General features: G+C 42.8%; 2 protein-coding genes across 2 annotated transcripts in view; one reads left to right on the top strand and one right to left on the bottom strand.

Annotated features, from left to right (window-relative positions):
• Nucleotides 1–4,957, bottom strand: part of NT5C2 (5'-nucleotidase, cytosolic II) — a 146,945-nt gene extending 141,988 nt beyond the window's left edge. Inside the window, exon 1 of the mRNA XM_037001339.2 lies at nt 4,818–4,957. The gene's annotated coding sequence lies outside the window, so the exon portion shown is untranslated. The remainder of the gene's footprint in view (nt 1–4,817) is intronic.
• Nucleotides 4,874–15,658, top strand: INA (internexin neuronal intermediate filament protein alpha). Its single transcript, XM_017660098.3, has 3 exons — nt 4,874–5,938; nt 12,622–12,746; nt 14,017–15,658. Exons 1-3 carry the CDS (start codon nt 4,874–4,876, stop codon nt 14,324–14,326), a joined length of 1,500 nt encoding a protein of 499 aa, XP_017515587.1. The 3' UTR covers nt 14,327–15,658.
• Nucleotides 15,659–21,511: the final 5,853 nt, after the last annotated feature.

Here is a 21,511-nt window from a genome sequence, read left to right as displayed (position 1 = left end):
TCAGGTAATGCAGTTTCTTTTTCTCTTTTTTAAAAAATGAGGGTGTTTTTCACAGAGGAAAACTAGAAACAACCTAAAACTCCAACAAGAGATTGAGTAAATGAATTATGGCACATCCAAATAACAGAACACTAAGTTGTAAAAAGTAAATAGATCCATATAACTGATGTGGGAAAATGGCTACAATTTTTGAAGTAAAAAAAGAAGTCTGCAGAACACTATGTAAAATGCATATGATTGTATATTTATAACAGTTTAAATAAAGCTGAGAAAAGTGACACTTTTAAAAAATCATTTCTAGCTAAATTCATCACTGTAATTCCAGTAGCTGGCATATAGCCAAGGTTCAGTAAATGTTTGTTAATGACTAAGGTAACACCATGGACTCTGAGTAGCACTTGAAATACTCTCAACAAAGTGTGAATTCTGACCTTTTTTTCTATTACTCAAGAATAAGCAAGATTTTCCTGTTGCTACGCAGGAGGGAAGGGGGAGAGAGACCTTTCAAGCAGATGAAGTTGGGAGAACATTAGATTGAACATCATTGGTTCAATCCTAGGTTTTTTTGCTTACTTTTTTGCTTACTTTATCTATTTAAGGATTTCAACAGGTGAAGTGAGGGCAGAGGAAGAAATTCCAGGAAGAGAGAACTGTACAAAGAGAGGAATGGTGTGAGGCAGAAAATTCAAGATCAAGAAATGGGCTGGGAGGAAGTATGGCATGGAGAAGACAAGTAAGGACTCTATAGCATCTTACTACACTGACAGACAGTGACTGCAATAGGGAGGGTGAGGACTTGATAATATGGGTGAATGTTGAAACCACAATGTTGTTCATGCGAAACCTTCCTAAGATTGTATATCAGTGATACTCTAATTAAAAAAAAAAAAAGTGGGCTGGGGTGGAGAGGCTAGAGGGAAATTATAAATTCACTTTAAGATGTATAGTACTTGAAGACCATCAAGCATTCATGAGGAGATGTCCCACAAGTAATAGGATGTGTGAATTTGGAGTTGGAAATCAGAAAATAGTAAGTTGGGAATCATGGGTATAGTTCAGGCATTTTGTTATATGCCCCACAGCACTTGTGGTCTCCATCATAGCCCGTGTCAGAATTATAACTAACAATGAACTGTGATTAGTTGTTTAATCTCTGTCTCTTGCTAGAATTCTAGCCCCATGGAGGCAGAGCTCACATCTGCCTTATCCCTAGCACCCAGTCCAGTGCCCTGCACTCAGTAAATATTTTGAATGAATTAAGTAAAGAAGTTAATACTTTAATAACCCCATTCCTTAACCTCCATAAAAAGATGCTTGCATGAGTATATTACTAAGGCAGGTGGGGAAGAACATGCTCCAAACTTTCTGGAGAAGGGAGGATATTTAATTGAGTAAGCACACAATAGGCACTGTGATACCTGCTTTGTATAAATAATCTCATTTCAACTTCACAGGAACCTCATGAGTAGTAGGTAAAGGATTTCCAAACCTAAATATAATGATCTCGGATAGGCCTGGGAATCTGAATTTAAGTTTCCAGGTACCTCTAATGAGCAGTCAGGTTTAGAGACCACTCAGATGGATAGTTTCATTAAAATTTTACACATGAAGAAACTAAGGTTCACCAATTAATAGTAATTTGTGTAACTTGATAGTAATATTGTAAATTGTAAATTGATGTGAAACTAGATCTCTGAGGGACAAAACTTTACCACAAGCCTCCCTGCCTCTGGGAGGAGACATTATATATATATATAAAAAGAGTTTAAGAGGGAAGAGCAGCAGGCCAAAAACTGAATGCTTGAAATGAAGTAGAGTAGTGAGCACTGCCAAATTGCCAGAGAGGCCACAGAGGACTGGCACAAGAGAGAACCTGGGGATGACCAGCCAACGTGTCTGCAGGGCCTGAGTCCGAGGTTGCCGGAAGATGAAGATTCAGCCCTTGGCATAGGGCAGGGCACTCCCTCAGGAGACCCGGCCAGTTGGAAGGAGTTGTGGTTTGAGGCTAAGCCAAGATCACTCCTTGGTAGTACAGCTTTGTGCTAAAATTACTAAAGCCGAAACATCTGGGCCTGTGGGGTGGTATGCCAAGAAAGCAGAGGTTTAAGTCCCACTGGTAAATCTCTTTGGGATCTCACGTAAGCTGTTCAGAAATTGCAAAATGCAGCGCACTGTAGATTCTCCAGGGCCCTTTGTTGGATTATTCAGACCTTTTGCCCCACTTCCTTCTGCTCTATGTGTGTTTTGCCTTCGGAGTACGGCTTCTACAAGAGGATGGAAAGAGAAGGAAAGGTAAAACTCCAACTATGACATTTTGCTGGTTTTTTTGCTGAATAACCTGGCTGAAATGAGGTTGGAATCTTAGCCCGGAAGAAAGATCTTCTAATTATCTGTGGTTGCTTCTACTTAGTCACACTCCACACTGGCCACACTGGCCCCTGGTACTACAATCAAGGATGGCTGTGTTCTTATTCCAAGGGCAGCCTCCAGGCCTGTGACAGTTTCCTGTAATCCCATCACTAAATCCAACTCATATCCTGTTGATGGTAGATTCAAAGCAATATTCCTTTATTTTCAAAGGACATTTTTTTCATTGTTCACATCATGTTTCATTTATTTACCCAACAAATTTTTTTAGCACCTACCGAGAGCTAAGCACTGTTCTTTCTGCTGAAGATGCAACTGTGAATAAAACAGACAAGGTTCCTACCTTTCTGAGTATACATTCCAGTAGAGGAAACAGGTAATAATAAAATGTGTAATATATATAACAAGTAAATATGCAATGTCAGATGGCATTAAATGTTATGGCAAAAAAAATGAATCCAGTTGAGAGGGATACAGAATGGTGGGAGGAGGGCTATTTTTCTAATTTGGTGTGACAAGATGATGTAGTAACATTTGAGCACAGCCTTAAAGGAGTAACCCATGCATTCCAGGTAGAAGGGACAGCAAATGCAAGGGCAATGATTACAATAACCCCTTATACCTGTAGAGTTTACTCAGCATCTTCCCATCCAACAACTCAGTCTTTCATGCCCTTGGAGAGGTAGGTGTTGTTATTCCCACATGCTTAGTAAGTAGCACAAGCCACAATTCAAACCCATCCCCTCCAATTTTCTGAGTTACAAACCAGCTGCTACGTTGTTACTGGCCACAACTCTTCTAAAACCCCCTTAGCCTTATTCTGGCTGCATGGAAATTAATGAGACCCTTTGCTCTAAGAAGCAGAATTAAGTAGTGAGGAAAGAATGTATGTTTGCTTGCTAGTGACCGCCTGCACAGTGCTGCAGCTGCGCTTTGCTCTTATCAGCAAAATGGGGAGAAAGGCCACCTTGAAGAGTGGTCAGAAGGAGGTAAACTTACGCAAAAGTCCTGGCATAATGCTTAGCAGAGAGTAACTACTCAGCAGTGTTTGCCCCTTAATCTCGTTTTTCTGAGCCCAGTGAACTCGAAATTGAGTCTCTCTAGCTCAGGTCTTGGTCTGTGATAAGGAACTAGGGGAACAGGCTGTGGCAGGGCCTGACCATCCTCTATGACATCAAACACAAAGCCAAGAGATATGCTCTAGAGTCCCATAAGACTCCCTTTTCCCCTTCCTTTAGTGGCCTACCTCAAGAAATATTTTCCCTCATAAGGTTAAAACTTATCCTAGAACTACATCTCTGAGATTCCAAGATCAAGAAAGGCCTTGTGTCTGGAATTCTGGAATCTACTAAAGAGTTCGTCCTACTCCCTCTCCAAAGCTATAGCCACATCCCCAAAGCTATTGTAGGCTTGAAGGTGAGTGCATGCTACAGATCCCACATTGACTCCTTCCAGCCTCCATCTTTCCGGATCCCGCTATTTGACTCCACCCAACGGGTGGTAAAGGAGGCCAGCTCAGTAACCAGCACTATTCCCCACTCCTGAAATTTAATCTGTTTGCAGAGAACTCTTTTGACCGAAAATAGATCTCCACATGAAGGGGCCCTTCTAAACTAGATGAGGATTTACACAGACTTAAATCTCAAATGCCTACAGGGCCAGACAGGTAAAGTAAATGAATTATGAAGGTGGGCCTGATTCAATGCAGGGCCGTGGGGACTGTGGTGAACAGAATACAGTTACACAATGGCAAGCGCACCTCAGCTCCGCCCACTGAGGCCATCCCAGCTCTTCCTCTCCGCTTCTTCCCACTCTCTGCAGCTCAAGCCCACATTCTTTACCTACCTCTTTTCTCTTCCTGGGGCTTCCCAAGCATTCGACACAGCCACCCACCCCAGGGGCACCCATGAGCTGCAGAGGAAGAGCAAGCAGAAAAGAGATGCTCTCTGACATAGACCCATTTTTCCCCTGGGAAAAATAGGCGGGCTGAGGGAGGGGACAAAGCCTTACCCTGCAGGTCCCCACTCAAACTGGAAAAACAGGGACGGAAGAACGGGACACCTCCCCCCAAAAACCTTAACCGTCCGCTGAGTTAAAGGGGGCTGAGGAGGACAGAGTTAAGGGATGCGACAGAGCCGTGTCGTTTCCGGATGGGAAACTCCAATCGTTTAGGCTTCCCTCCGCTCGAGTCACTTCCAAACCAGACGATTCTCGGAGAGGGAAGCTGCGGACAGGGTGCGGCTCCTACGCATATGGCTTTGTCCCCGCGCCCTAGGTCCGCCGCGCGCACCGTTGCCGTAGTCACTGCGCTTCCCCGCCCCCGCTCCTCGATGCCCCCCTTCCCTCTCTCCTCCAGACCCGGAGCAGGAGCTCCGCCCCCAGCGCGCCGCCCCAGCACCCTCGCCTTAAAACCCAGTGCACAACGCCCGGCCGCGCCCAGTTTGGTGCACCTCTTTTCTCCTTCGGAGCTCCTGCTGCAGCCGCTCTCTGCCCTGGACCCGGCACCATGAGCTTCGGCTCGGAGCACTACCTGTGCGCCGCCTCCTCCTACCGCAGGGTGTTCGGAGAGAGCTCTCGCCTGTCCTCGCGCCTCTCCGGCGCTGGTGGCGCGGGTAGCTTCCGCTCGCAGTCGCTGTCCCGCAGCAATGTGGCCTCTTCGGCCGCCTGCTCCTCGGCCCCGTCCCTCGGCCTGGGCCTGGCCTACCGCCGGCCTCCAGCAACCGACGGGCTGGACCTGAGTCAGGCTGCGGCGCGCACCAACGAGTACAAGATCATCCGCACCAACGAGAAGGAGCAGCTGCAGGGCCTCAACGACCGCTTCGCGGTGTTCATCGAAAAGGTGCACCAGCTGGAGACGCAGAACCGCGCGCTGGAGACCGAGCTTTCCGCGCTGCGGCAGCGCCACGCCGAGCCGTCGCGCGTTGGCGAGCTCTTCCAGCGCGAGCTGCGCGAGCTGCGCGCGCAGCTGGAGGAGGCGAGCTCGGCGCGTTCGCAGGCCCTGCTGGAGCGGGACGGGCTGGCGGAGGAGGTGCAGCGCTTGCGGGCGCGTTGCGAGGAGGAGAGCCGGGGGCGCGAAGACGCCGAGCGCGCCCTGAAGGCGCAGCAGCGCGACGTGGACGGTGCCACGCTGGCCCGCCTCGACCTGGAGAAGAAGGTGGAGTCGCTGCTGGACGAGCTCGCCTTCGTGCGCCAGGTGCACGACGAGGAGGTGGCCGAGCTGCTGGCCACGCTGCAGGCGTCGTCGCAGGCCGCCGCCGAGGTGGACGTGGCTGTGGCTAAACCAGACCTGACTTCGGCGCTGCGGGAGATCCGCGCCCAGTATGAGTCCCTGGCCGCCAAGAACCTGCAGTCGGCCGAGGAGTGGTACAAGTCCAAGTTCGCCAACCTGAACGAGCAGGCGGCGCGCAGCACCGAGGCCATCCGGGCCAGTCGCGAGGAGATCCACGAGTACCGGCGCCAGCTGCAGGCACGCACCATCGAGATTGAGGGGCTGCGCGGAGCCAACGAGTCTTTGGAGAGGCAGATCCTGGAACTGGAGGAGCGGCACGGTGCTGAGGTGGCCAGCTACCAGGTATGGGCTGGAATGCTGCCCAGGGAGGGCTGCCCAGTCTTCTGCCCGGCGTACTACCTGCGCATTCCCGCAAATTTGGGCCCTAGAACCTAGGGGAGGGTAAAGGAGGAGCCCCGACTGGAAGCGTTGGCAAACAAAAAGCCCTCGAGTCTCCAACATTAATTTTAGGGGCCTGCGTGCCCACTTGCCCTGTCCCTCACGTCCCTGTCTGAGCCCTTCTAACAAAGAAGCTCATAAGCGAATATTCTTCGGAGTCTGAAAATCTAACCAAGACCTCCCTGTCAGCAAGTAGGCATAACCTGAAAAACAGCCCCCACCCCAAAGTAGGAGTGAGCCCTAAAGGGTGGGTTTCAGCCTCTCCGTAGTTGGGGGTGGTGTCTTGACTGTCTGGCCTGTTTGGTTGACTTTAAAAGGCTGTCTGTGAGTCCTTGGAATTGATATTTATGGAGTATGTTCTGATATAGGGTTGGGGAAGAATGCTGGCCTGAACTGGGAAGGGTTCTACCCCATTTTCTTGACTTTTGCCCTCAAAGGAGTAGAGATTGGGAAGCAACGAGCTGGGTGATTGGACTACTAACAACGCCTATGTTGTACCGACTTTCTCTCTCTCTCTCTCTGTTGCCTTGCCAACCGGTGATACTTATTCCTAAAGGAAGCTTTACGTTTGTTAGCGAACGGGAACGGTCAGGGCGCTGTCCTCGGTGCTGATCCTGTCTCATGTCCCAGTTATGACTCTCTAGGCAATTAACTGCTTTGATTTTTTTTTTCCTGCAACACCAACACATCGGTCTTGGCTACCTGCAGTTAGAGGTCACCTCGTGGACAGCGTCAATTTTCACTTTCATGGATGGCTTAGCACTTAACAAAGACCACTCAAATCTGCTCAGCAGCAGTGAGATGTCCCACTTGGAAATGCCCATCCCCTTAACACTTTTCCATCATAAGTACATGTGATAAACCATAGAGATTGGTTCTGTCTTTGCTATAGGCCACTTATTTTCTTCCATCTTCACCTGCCCTTTAAGCTCCTGCAAAGGTGTTGATTGACTCTTTCTTACTTTTCTCTCTAAAGGCCACTGCAACTTCAGTTTTACTATATAGGACATTCTGGGATTATGACCACAAAGTGCACAGAGGAAGGAGAAAAGTGTAGAAAAGAATCTAAATACCACGGCTTAGTTTCAAGGTGCAATAAAAGTCCATTCAATAGAATGCTGGCTATTCAGAAATTTGCAATAATTCATTCAAGCCAAGATCAAAGTTTACATTTGATGAAATTAATAGGGTTTGGGAACATAATAAAATACAACCAAGAAAGGAGTGAAACCTAAAAATTGCTATTTTAGTCTGGAGCTAAAGAATTATTATTGGTGTGTAGATAGTTGCTGTTCATTATAAGTGACTCCCTTTGACAAAGGAATAAAGCTTGCTTAGACCATTTATTTTGGTTAGTTTGGAATTATGTTACTATTCAAATAAATATTTCTATTCTACTTTAAAATCTGTAAATTGAAGTTTTCACTGCCTTTAGTTAATTGAGACTTCATGTTTCCTTCTAGAACCCTCAAAGGATGAACTAGGTGGTCTTCTACTGGGGCTAGCTCAGTATTTCTACAAAAAAAGGTAACACCCACAACTGCCATCTGAATTGGACTTTGCCATATTCTCTGTTTGCTTGTTACATCCCTGCATTCTAAGGGGTAGTGACAGTATTGTCTGGCTTGTTTCGTTTGCTTTAAAAGGCCTTCAGTGTTAGACAATGGTAGGGTCATCCAGACACAGTCCGCAGGAAACGAAAACCAGAAACTGCGGCATCCGCAGCCCTGCAGTGCTGCCTCCAGCTTTGAAAGCCTTAGTGGACCTGCTGGGAGGGTGGAAGAGATCAGACAACGGAAAGCAATTGCCTATTCCTTGGAACATAAGGCTAAGAAGGGGCTCATATCTTCAACTGCTGATCCTAAAGGCCTGAAGTCATAAGGGTGTCTTCTGGTTGTGCTCCCTACCAATCTTAGCAGTGTTGACCAGGAGGAAAAGCCTCCTCCTCCACAGTGAGATTCAGCCATTGTTTGCTTGCCCTCTCACCTCCTTCCTCCTCCCCTTTCACTGCAGTAATGGGAGGCTGTTCTCTTCTGCTTCAGAGGTTAATGAAAGGCACATTTTCCTTTGCAAGCTTGCCACCCTCTAAGAGGCAAAGCAAGACCCCATTAAAGTCATGTTTTCCCTGCCCCAGAATATGGACAGCCTTTTTGAGGAAGCAAAGCTTCTTACACTTTTGAAAGGGTAAAGAATGATTCAAGGTGACATAGCAAGTACACAATGGTGTATGAGAGTCTGAATCAGCCAGCAGGAGAAATTGTGAAGAGCTAGTAGAGCTGTTGGCTTCAAAAAGCCAAATGCAGCCACCCTCTTTAGCTGAAGGCTTTTTCATTTTTGACACAGGGCAATCCTGGTTCTTGCATAGCCACAACTTCACCATTATTGTCCCTGTTCTGCCAACGATCTCTAAGGACATTTTTGAAGGATACTGGGGACACTGGCCCAGTACTATCGTCAGTCTTAGAAAGCTCACGCTTTTCTTGAAAGACCTTGCTGAATAATCAAGATCACCATTATTAGTTAATGCTCTCTGGGGAGATGAGCCAAGTCTGCCCTCTTGTCTCCACTATGAGATTGGAGTATAGCCTAATGAAATAGCAAAAAGGGGCTGGCGCCTGGGAGATTGGGGGTGGCCGTGGGTGCATATAAATATATAACTTGATAGATCCATTTCTGAAACCAGAATTTTAAAAACTACATTTGGCCTTTTTTCTTTCTAAGTCTTTCATGTGTTTTTTGTTTTGTTTTTGCCCCTTTCTGCCCCACTGTGTTATGTTACTGTCACCTGGGCCACTATGGTAGCTCCTTTAAGGAAATTAATTTAAACTAGTCATTCCTAAACCCACTGACCCACCAAGGTCAATTTGGGGGCTTAACAGAAATATTCTCAGGCCCATTCCCAAAGATAAGGGTTCCCAGGTAGGGCCCAGAAATATGCGTTTTCCATAAAAGCACCAGGTCTTGTTCCTCGGACTCATTTTGGAGTGCACTGACTTAATCCACATTTCCCAGTGTGAACCAGCTCATATAATGCAGGATTTTAAACTATGATAGGAAAAAAAGAAAAAGAAAACAAAAATGGGAATGAAGCAAAGACAGGAGGGAGAATAAGGTATACGGATGGACCACATAAAAATCCTCTTCCCAGCCTACGTGTGTTACACAGAGCAGTAATTCTGGATGGCCTCTTTCAGTCAGATTGTGCTGCCCCCAGTTCTGTTCCCCTGGCTGAGGGCCCCTACAAGTGGTGAAATCCATAGCATAGTTTGTCTCTCCTTTTCTCCACTGCAGATGCTCGTGTGGCCAGTTCTTTGTCTTAACCACAGCCTACATCCTTCCATCCCTGAGGAAGCTCAGCGCTGGTCTTGGCTACTACTCCAGAAGAGACCCCAGCTGGAGCTGGGAATACCTCTCTCCACTTCCCTCAGGCTAAGCCATCAGCAGCTGCGTGGTTGGGGGCGGGGGCAGACTGCAGCACACAGCTCAGTATCCGAGCTGGAGGCCATCTTTGGCAGGCTTTTGAAAGGCAGTGCAAGACACAGCCTGGTGTGGGGAAGACAGTGCTAACAAAGAGACTAGACCCTGGAGAGCAGTAGTCAGCAGTTAGCCCCATTCCAACTGAATGGAGCAGATTCATGCTTTTCTGACCATTTTGATCCATAAAATAGACTTGCGAAATGTGTAGCGTAAAAATTCAAGGAAATCTCATCTAACTGGAACTCAGCTCCCCAACAACCTCTTACTCAAAGAACACAGTTCTGAAACAAAAACAATGTTTTATAAAGGACTTGATTAACCTGCTGATGAGACAAAATACCTACCTCTAAATCATATATTAGGAAATTGGCCCCTCTGATGGCCCCAGCCTGTTCATTCTTTACATAATTCTAAAACACTCTGCCATTTGGATTTCAAGCCAGCTGCAAGATAGAGAAGAGGGATATTAGAGTCGGGCATTGTCAGGAATGAGTAGATGCAGATCAGTTCCACTTTCAGGACAAAGAAAACCAAACCAGTAAATCGCAAACACTAACTCAAACACTTTTCTTTGGGGCCATTTAGGGCAGAAATAAACAGTCTGATATACCTCAGTTGACTTAAAAGATAAAAGACATCCCAAAATTACAGGAAAATAATTTATCATTATCATAACCTGTAGTTGGAAATAAACAGTCTGATATACCTCAGTTGACTTAAAAGATAAAAGACATGCCAGAATTATAGGAAAATAATTTATCATTATCATACCTGTAGTTGCTAAGAAAGGTTACATTATGACTAATGCCTTAATTAAGAGTGGTACAAGCCACTTTAGAAAGGTTTTTATTCAAAATTGTTATTTAAAAAAAAATCTGATGTTTGAAAGAATGTACCTCTGACTACCCAATATTGAAGTTTATCATACATTGCTTTCTTTAGTAATCTTAGGGGTTGAAGGGAGGGCTCATGATTAATTTGTCCATATGATAAAAAGGGTATTATATTAACAATAATAAAAATAACTAACATTTATTGAGCAGTTCCCATGTGACAGGTGCTGTTCTAAGGCCTGTTATCTAATTGGACAGATAATAGACTCATATAATAATGTGAAGTACACCAAATTGGAACCCTAACTTCAGCATCTTGGAACACCTCATAGAAGAATAAACATTACAATACAGCCCAAAGATCCCAATGAAATTCTCCTCTTTTCTTTATATATTTCTCTGGCTCCTTTGCATAGAGAATGCCTCCTCCTTTTTTTCTCCCCCTAACCACCCTAGCTCTTTTCCCCCTTACCACAGTAATGATGATTCTCATAGCACTAATGCATCATTAGCAAACTTGTGTGTAGGTCAGTTTAACTTCAAAGCAACTATCAAGTGAAATTTCTTGTAAGCCTTTATGATCTCTTAGCATACTTTGAAATATTTCCACCACCATCCAGTATAATAGGTATTTTTCCTACTGCTTATCCTTTCTTGCTCTGTACGCTTCAGTTAACTGAGTCTCTCCTTTGCAGTATTCCTGTCAATATTTATAGAACAGGTAGGTGGTATGAATTTTAATTCTTTCTGCAGATACTCTTGATTTGGAAGTTCACACCCCCTGATGTATCAGCCTTGCCCTTTACCATTGCTTCGTCATCCCCACACAAGGGAAGTTACAAGGGCCCCTCAGCACTTCCCTGAGATTTCTGATATGGTTACCTGCATCATAATTTCAGAAAAATAACTCTCACTGCACTCTTAATGTTCACAAAGTTACGCCTGAATTCTATGGACTATTTGCTCACCTTTTCAGGTCATAAGACAAGAAGTGCGTATGTAGCATCATTCATTCAACAGATACTCATTGAGCATCTACAGTGTGCATTGTGCTAGGCTCTGGGCTTCTGGGGTGGACTAGACAGAGAGGGCGCCTGCTCCCATACACATTACATTCTAGAGCAGAAGTTCTCTAGAGAGCAACTGCCCTCTAGGGAACGTTTAACAATGTCTGGAGACAGCTGGTTATCACAACTGGGAGGGAGGGAAAGTACAGTGGGTGGAGGCCAGGAGGCTGCTAAATATAGTACAACTTGCAAGCCAGCCCCACAACAAAGGATTATCTACCGCCAGGTGGCAGTAGTACCCAGGTTGGAAATCCCTGGGATAGAGGAAGGTGGCAGAAAAATAATCAACTAATAAGTGAATGAGGTAACTTCAGATGATAAGAGCTCACAGCAGAGCACCTGCATTCAAGTGGGTGCTTTTTTCTAATTTGTCCTCCCGCTGGAGTGCCTTTTTCTAATTTGCATGAAGTTCCTTCATGGGCTAGTAGCTGCCCAGGCTTGAAGTAAAATAATGTGCTACATTGGTATGGAGAGGGTACTTAAATTGGATGTCAACAAAGACCTGAGTAGAGAATATTTGAACTGAATCTTGTATGACACAGAGGCCGCTGTGCATTCCAAATGAGGAAACAGCCGGCACGGCCTGGGGCAGCAATGAACTTGGTAAGTTTAAGGAGCGAAAGAGAAGCCAGGGTTGCTGAAACACACAGAGGCCATACCCAACAGTTCGGACTTGATTCCAAAGCTGTTGGAAGGTTTTAAGCAGGTGAGCAACATGATCTGTTGTGTTTTTTAAAAGATCCTCTGGCTGCTTAAGTATCTGGCATATTTTTCTTCTATGCCTGGGTTTGTGCCTAGAAGAATTTGGAGCAAAACTGTTTTATGAACCTAGTTTCTTTTAAAAAATTATACTTGCATTCTTTTATTTGGATTTCTTAAAATTCCACAGAGTATTTCTGCTTCCTCCTTATCTGTCAACAAGCAAGGGAGTGATGGTAAGTCAGTAAAAAAAACATTATCTCCCCAGTGTTCAGTTGAGAACCGTGTGCCCTGTGGTGGAGGTTCTCAACCCTCACGAGCCTCCACATCTTCTGGGGCCCTTTGTGAAAAAATGCAGATGCCAGGACCCCACCCCAGAATAGAGGAATCCGAATCTGAGCTGGGGGCAGACCTGGATTTTTTATGTGTTGTCAGGGTTGAGAATCCTTACTTTGTGGAACTCTGGATGAATTTTAACTGGTTCAAATAAGTTGAATATGTCTCTTTTCAGGATAGTATTGGGCAGCTGGAGAATGATCTGAGGAACACCAAGAGTGAGATGGCACGCCACCTTCGAGAATACCAGGACTTGCTCAATGTCAAAATGGCTCTTGACATTGAAATAGCTGCTTACAGGTACTTAAGGGGCATGCGTACCGAAGCAGGTCCAGTCACGTGGGGCAACACTACCTAAATAAGTGATTTTAGTCTTTCCCATTTCTTATTGGTGAGAGGGGATGAGGAAGAACATCACTGGTCCCTTCCAGGTGAGCTGACCCCTCTGTCCTTCAACTTGGTTATAGCCCCCTCCACCTTATTAGCCCTGCAGTAGTCTATATCCTTAAATCCTAGGAGTACCCAGAGATTGAAATATCCGTTGCACTGTAACTTTAAAAACAGGGTTTATACAACAAAGAACATCCTAATAGGTGAGGTATCCCCCTGGATTCCTTCTCAAGAAATGTTCATGTGATCATTATCTTTAAAAAGTAATGATAAAGAAGAGCTACTATTTTTTGAATGACAGCACGATATTGGACACGGCATATAAATTGTCCAGGTATCAGATCATATTATTCCCATCTTGCAGATGAGGAAACTTGAACCAGAAACTAACTGTAACTTGCTGTAAGTCACAGTGGTGGTAAGTGGAAGAGCTCAGATTCAACACCAGATTTGTCTGAGAATTTTTTTTTCTTTACACTATATGTACTACTTCAACACAAAACTCCAAAAATATTTGGTAGTGTCTTGAGTCTCTCGTTTTAAAGAAAGGATGATAAAAATTATTAGAGTTGATGAGAAACAAAGTATGGGGGCCACTCTTTTAGGATCCTGTTTAGGCCAGGCTGAGAAACAGTCTGGTGTCTGAAACAGTTTCATTTACTGGTTTTTGTTATTGATGGTTACATTCCCTTTATAGCTCTTATATATGGAAAAAGCACAAATCTCAAATTCAGGCTGAATTAGACAGCTCTTTCCTCCTTTGTGTACTTCTCACCTCCTTATCCCTTTGCGCTTAAGGTTTTATTTAGTAAAATTACTTCTCCCTAGAGCTTTGTAGACTCTAAGAGCCCAAAATGGGTGTGGTGGCGAGAGTTGTAGGTTTTTTCCTTTTTGAGTGTATTTGTGAATAGGATAGGTTTTCCTTTGACCATGCTTTAAACACAGCCAGGGCTAAAGATATGTGATAATGTGTGTGCATGCATGTGTACATGCATGTGCGTGTGTTGGATAAACTCCATTTCTTTGAGCCTTGGAATTCAATATTTATGTATCTCAATCTCATGAAGAAATTGCAAAACTTTGTGGAATCTTTCTGAAATGAATAGCTGCTAGAGGGTTAAATTCTTCAAAAAAAGTTTTGAGTTAACCTCCTGAGAGTTTCTCTCTATTGGATTTACAGGAAACTGCTGGAAGGCGAAGAGACACGTTTTAGCACTAGTGGATTGAGCATTTCAGGGCTGAATCCAGTTCCCAATCCAGGTTATCTGCTCCCACCTAGAATCCTCAGTTCTACAACCTCCAAAGTCTCAGCCTCTGGGCTGTCTCTGAAGAAGGAGGAGGAGGAGGAAGAAGCTTCTAAGGTAGCCTCTAAGAAAACCTCCCAGATAGGGGAAAGTTTTGAAGAAATATTGGAGGAGACAGTAATATCTACTAAGAAAACAGAGAAATCAAATATAGAAGAAAGCACCATTTCAAGCCCCAAAATGTAATTCTTCTGCTTAAAAATAGTTAATGCTTAAGGGGATAATAATGCATTTGACATGTTAAAGAGGCTTTTCCTGAACCAAAACACCTGTCACCACTATAAAACGTCTACAAGGCTCATATCTACCATTGAATACTTACTTTCTCTAATAAGAAAACTACCCCTTAGATGGAAGCAAACAGCAATCCTAGAGCAATCACAAAGGAGTTATCTAAGAATACAGCTTTCTTTCCTGAAGCTCAGGCTTCACAGCAATAGATGACACAGATACAGAGGAAGTGCAGACTAAGGTGCTAAATCTGTGATTGTCATCATTTGCTGTGCATTGGAATTAAAACCTATGTTAGCTCACCATACCCCACCATTATGCAGGTATATAACCTCACTCCAGAGACCTGAATCATAAAATCACTGCCAAAAGGTAAACCAGGGTCCACACCTGACACCTCTCTGATAGAACTGTTTCACAAATGATGGGTGTTTAATGGACACTTTCCCTTCACCCCCATCGATCAATCCCATGTGTCCTTTTTTCAATTCAGGAAAAAAAAATACTAGTGTAGTATTCTTCCCTTTTAAACACATTTAGGTTCTTCTCAAAAGAACTTGCTCCCTTTAGCACTCTTCGCTCAATGGGTAAAATTAGATGCATGTTGACCATTTCTCTGATTCATGTAATGACATCTTCCTGCCCATTCCATAACCCTCCAAGTCTGTAAGTTTAAAAACATGGCAGTGGTAAGTTTTAGAGGTTGCCCCCAACACATACAATAATGAAAAGAGTCCCTAGATTTTAGGCTTTTGGCTTATTGAGATCCATTTAATTAGGGAAAAAATCTACTTTATTAAGAATGTAGCATTTCACCCTAATTTTAGAAGCACAGTAGTAGTTACCCCAAGCTGTGGTTAAGCTGACCTTAGGTTTAGTAGTGTAAGCTAGAAAAGGTGAGTACTCGTATGAATGGAAAAAGCCAAGGTCTCATTTATCTGTGCCAGTTCATTGTGATATACAATTAGCTGTTTCGTGCCCTGACTTACCCTTAGGAAGAATCTATATATTCCCCTTCCCACGAGTCTAGGTCTTAAAGAGGCCTCGTTTTCACTCTCCTGTGGCTTTTAAGAGTGCTAAGTGTAGATTATGTTATCATCAGGACACAATGCTACTGCCCAGAAGTAAAAAAGTCACTTCTGGTGAAATCAACACCACCAGCAAATATGAAAAAAGAATCTTTCTCTTGTCTAAAAGAGTCTTGCCCAACAGTTTTCCCACTGCTGCATGGTTGACATGGTCTCCCTTCCCAGCTGGGGAGGAGACACTCAGACCAGAGAAGGGGCACACATGCTCCTACTCACATTCTAGAGAGCAGATTCTGGAAAGCCAGCTTTTCATTTGCCCAACTGTGTAGCAGCTGCATTGCCCAGTCTTCCACGGGTGCCAGCCTTGATGTAGGATCATGTCTCTGTCAACGGTCGCTTTCCCCAGAGCTACAGAGTTGCCATGTCAGACACACATCTCCATTAAGAGCTCTGTGGTGATAAGGAGATGATGCTTTTACCGAACTTTCTTATCCTAGCACGTGCTTCAATAGTTCAAGGACCTTGAAAGATACTTTTCTCTTTTTCCTTTCCCTTACTCCACCCTATCTTTACTCCCCACACTTACTGTAAAACATTAGTAAAATAAGCATTAAAAATCACATGAATCCCACAAACATAACTTGTGTTCTGTGGTTTTTGCTGCTTCAACAAAGAGATGCGCTGTTTTGGTTAGTGAGAGACTGTACCCCAAATAATTCACAAATTGTATGTTCTCTGCTCTGTACATCCACATTTAGGGTTTTTTTCCCCCTGCCAAAACCTTGGGGCAATAAACTGCATTTATTTCAGACTGCCTGGTCTGAAACACGTACTGCACTATGTGGACAATTCACAGCAGGTAGTGGGGGAATCAATCAAATGATGAAAGACTGCATTCTGTGCCTAGATAATGATTTCACTAGCTTGGTGAACATTTCTGAGAAAGGCAGAATGCACATGACAGAAAGTCCTTTGAAACAATAAAAATCTTTTCCTTCTTTGAAAATGGGGTTACACTTCTGTGGAACCCAGATGTTTAGGAAGAACATGGATGGCAGTAACAGAATTTTCTTCTACTGTGATGATTAATTTTTTGCGGAGTACAGACACTTTGGAGATAGCCTCTGGACCCTTTTCCCAGAAAAATATATGAAACTATGTACAGATTAAGGGGCTTGTGACCCCTCTAGGGCTATCTATTTCTGGTGCCCAGAAGCCATGGATGCCAAGTTGAGATTTCCTAATGCCATGCCAGGCTCCAGGATGGAGATTGCAAATGAGGGGATCTGTGGATGCATCTCACAGCTGACGCTGGAGGTAGAAGCTGGGGCTTGCTGAATCCTGAACAAACTGCCATTCTCAGTGCATCTGGCTAAGGGCACTTGCATGCCACTCAAAGATACATTAATGGTATTGCTGGTGAAAAGAGATCTGTTAGTTGTGTACTAACAATAACAATAGTAACCAAAACATCTTTTAGGGCCTATTGAGGAATTATAGTCTCATCAATACATTGGTTTGCTATATAGACATTGGTTGGCACTTCTAAGAATACTATTGGTTAATGGAATCTTGTCTATGCGAAACCAAAATCTTTTTGTTCCATTTATATAATCTCTGGCTCTAACTTGTATCTTCTGTTTTCAATGAGTTGCCACTAATTGCCATGAGCTCCTTTATAAAAGAGACATTAAAAGCATTGTATGGAGTTCATAAATTTTAAATCAGAACAATTACAAAACCAGGGAAACATGGCGTTCGGAATCCTAAGGCGGGAGGAGAAGGGAAGGGAAGCGACATCAACTGTTAGGACAGAACAGGACAACAAAGGGAGTCTGACATTGTGGGGAAAGCAGTCCACAAAGCACATTAACGATATCCAACAGAACTTTCCGATTAACTAGACAATGAGATCCTCTGCATCCTGAGACTTAGTAAAATAGCTGTAATTCACTCAACCCCCACTTATGGTGTCAGACACTATACTAGGCAGTAAACAGAATTATCTCATTTAGACCTCATAACACTCCTTAAACGTAACATTTGTGTACCCACTTCACAAATGGAGGAATAGAGCCTTGGAACAACCAAGTTAAAACCCTTGTCTGATGTCACACAGTCTGTAACAGGATTGGGAGTTGACCCTTGGTCCTCTGATTCTGCAGTGCTTGCTTTTCTTTCCTCTGTTGCCTCTCTACATAAAGTCCCTTCACTTGAAGGAGTAGGAACCTTTATCTTCTTTTTCACCCCTTTCTCACCAAGTTTCAGTTAAGGTGTCTCTGCCCCAGAAGCCCTTGGCAACACCAAGTCCCATAGGCCAACTGCTACCCGTGGCAGACTCCCTGAGCCTGTGGCCTTCCGGCATTGCAGTGAGGTGGTGACAGATCAAAACAGCTCTGGACCCATCCCACCCTGAGTCACCTCAGCTTCTGCTAAAAACAAAGTAGAATTGGGTACTATTCACCTGTTTTTTAAAAAAAAATTTTTTTTAAATAATTTTGAAAAGAAATTCTGTAGTTCAGTATCAAAGGGCCTGGAAATGAGGGAGTATGACAGAAGGGACACTTCTTTAAGAGGTAATAAATTCAGGATACTTAGAGTCCATTTTACTGCACTGGCTAAAGAGGAAGAGCAAGATTTGAGTGATTGTCTGGAAATTAGAGTCCAAATGTTAGCTCCAGAGATAATGCAGGTCACAGCATCCTGGGGATAAGCTTCTAGAACTTATCTGTGAACACAAGCAGGGAGCCCAGAACCACCATTCATAGCTCTAAAGGCAAACATGCAACCGTTTTTAAGATGTATTTTTAAAACCATTAGAATGGAAAGCAGACTAGTTGCCAGGGCTGGAGAGAAGGGAAAGAAGGTATTAACCAGTCAATGGATATGAGGTTTTATTTTGGAATGATGGGAATGTTTTAGAATTAGATAGAGGCAGTGGCTGCACAACATTGTGAATGTACTAAATGCCACTGAATTGTTCACCTTCAAATAATTTTATGTCATGTAAATTTTAACTCAATTTTAAAAAATCCACTTACAGAGAACTTATGCAACTATCAGAAAAATATAATTACGAAGTCTACTACCATGTTCCAGCTGAGGCCACTATGATATATTATGTATAGCCACCTGGGTCACACACCGTTAGAACAAATCCATTAGGACAACATAAGCCAGATCTAATAAGAGTATTGATTTCAAAACAGAGCTCGGAGAAAAAAAACAGAAATCTTCCTGCACATAAGCAAAAGAAAGAATAGCCAGAAATGTTGCTTGTTCATGAGCACCCATCACTCATTTCCAACTAATGTTATTTTTATTAGCATATCATCTGTACATAGTATATATCTAATATTAGCATATCATCAGAAATCTGTAAGGTCCTGAAAAACATCTAAATCGTGAGAATACATTTTTTTCCTTAGAAACTAAATTGGTATGCCTGAAAGCACAGTAATCTTAAATGACAATAACTGAGGGAGGCTTTGTAAGATCTTAACATAGAGTTCATATATGAAATTTTACTTTTCTTTATAGAACATATATTAATGGCTTTGCTGCATGTTTAAATTAAATGTACAGGTTAAATTGATGCCATCAGGCCTTTTGCTGTTTCAAGTATCTCACATGGAGATGCCATTTGCAATGGGGTGAGTGTACCTGAATCCAGCCAAACAAAGGACTGTTATTACATTACCATCCTCTGCTATACACTCTTAAAGGGTGAAAAGAATGGTTACTATGTAGATCAAAGAGCTTCTTTCCTCCTCCAACAGTTGCCTAGAAGATGATTTAATTGCCCTCATGTTTTATGCTGATATTTTACAAGCTTACTAGTTGGGGGTTAAGACAGCTAAAATTTGTAAATTCTTTCTTACAATATCTTCACACCCAAAATTGTAATAAAACAGAGTGAGCCATGCTGCAGATATCTAAAGATTTACGTTTCTATAGTGCATCAGTGATTTTGAATAAAACAAAATAGAGAAAGTTCAGGCTACAAAGAAAAATGAAGATCGATCTTGGAGGGGTCTCCAGGCTCGCTTCCTCATTGATTAATTACTGTAGATCACCACATGGCTACTCTCTCCCCTAGTGAGGCTGATGGTTTCTGTTCTAATTAAGTCTGAGACATTTCATTCCAGCTCTGTCACATGCTCTTAGCAGTTATAGAATGCTCAGCAGAGTGTAACCAAAATTACTACCATAAGGGCTGGAGTTTTGGCATACAATCAGTGGCAAGTCTAGTTAATTGATGATTATTACACAGGACAAAAAAAGCATTTTTCCTTAGAATTGCTTTTAAAACAAATTTAACTCACTTCGGTTCTTCTGTTATATTGTTAAGTATGGATATGTGAGGTGTGACTTCCATCTCCCATGATTTCCTTGCATAAGGATAAATAGATGACAAATAGCATTCTTGATATTCTTTATTTATTTTTAATCTTTAACTTAAACCAGATTTGAGCTCAACAAAGGAATTTCTTTCTGGCAACTGAAACTGTCCATTGACTAACCTAGTCTGCAAAGCAGAAGCAGTGGAGGGAAGATTAGAATTAGGGTGAAAGCAGAGTCCAGGTCCAACTTCAGAGCTTGTATTCCCAACTTCCTCCCAGTTATTGATAGAAGGGGATGAAGAAAGTATTTAAGAAAAAAGAAAAATTACATGGTTCAACATTAATTATTTAATTTTAATGGACCCCCTTTATTCATTACATATGAACTAATTCAGAAAAGTAATCTAAGAAGCAACTACATAGGGACCATATTTGAACTTGGTAATAGACTTGACTGTATGCCAGGCACTGTTCTGAGGGCTTCATATACTTATTAATTTTCCTAACAAGTCTGAGTTACAGACCATTGTTCCCATTTGCAGGTAAGAAAAACTAAAGCTCAGGGAAGTTCTATAACAAGCCCAAGCTTTCACGTAGCAAAGCTAGGGGTTAAAAAAACTATGCAGACTGTCTTTACAATTCCTGTCCTTAAACACTAGCAATACCGTGTTTTTCTGGGAAAAAAGAATATCTGTTCATGGCAACCTTTGTCTTATCAATCAATTTAAAATATCATTCAATCAGCTTTTCTCTTGGGAAAATGTTTTTGTAGAAACATTAGAAGAAAAAAATCTTTTTTCATTTAAATGAAAATAGTATCACAATAAGAACTTCTGTAAAACCAGACATCATCAGAACAAAATAAAAATGCAGTAAATTTCAAACCATAATATCCATTCCGTGTAAGTAAATATCTGGCAGGATTTCAGGAGATCAATATTGCATTTCATTTATGAAATGACTATTAATTTCAATAGGTAGTAAAATTTAGATTTCATCGGTTTTGAAGAAAGACCAATAATCAAACTCATCTATAACAGAACATACTGAAAAAGGATAAAAGTGAGGACTTCTTTTTCACTCATGATCTACTAAAGAAAACACAGACGACCATTCAGAATCAGCATCTGCTTGAATGTTCTTTATTATCAGAGGTTTCCAAGATGACAAAGTACACCTCAGAGGTTACAGCTATTAGAACTGTAGTGGAAGATGTTTAATTAGTCACATATACATCTGATACGCAATTATCACTTGGTGATCCTACAGAAATATTCATCTAGGATTGAATCACAGATTATATACTTTGAGGAAGCCAAATAGAACAAATAAATGGGTCAGAGGCATTACTTTTAAGAATTCAAAGCCAAAGTCATTACAGAAGTCACTATGCGCAAGGTCTACATTAGCTCCTCCTCTGGAGGAGGATTGTTAGAGACTGGTTAAGGATCTATCTTACTGAATCAAGAGGAAAGGGCAATGCCATGGAAATAGAGAGGAAGCTCAGTGAAGTCCAGGGTCAGAGGAAATGACCTGAGCCTATACTACGCCAATACAAAAGACTGGATGGCATTTCAGGGAGGAACCTGCCAAGCACACATTCTGTTAAAACTACAGCTACCACAAACTATCCCTTTGGGCATCTTTGCTTAGTATCACCTCAGAGAGGAACAAAGGTTCCTGAGGGTTGTGCCAATCAAACAATCTTTCTTTTTTAGCCATTGAAGTTGGCTCTGGAATGTGTACTTCATATACTATTATCAGAGGCT

This window comes from Manis javanica, chromosome 7, assembly GCF_040802235.1.
Source record: "Manis javanica isolate MJ-LG chromosome 7, MJ_LKY, whole genome shotgun sequence".
Classification (NCBI taxonomy): Eukaryota; Metazoa; Chordata; class Mammalia; order Pholidota; family Manidae; genus Manis; species Manis javanica.
This window is presented reverse-complemented; position numbering and strand designations above follow the sequence as displayed.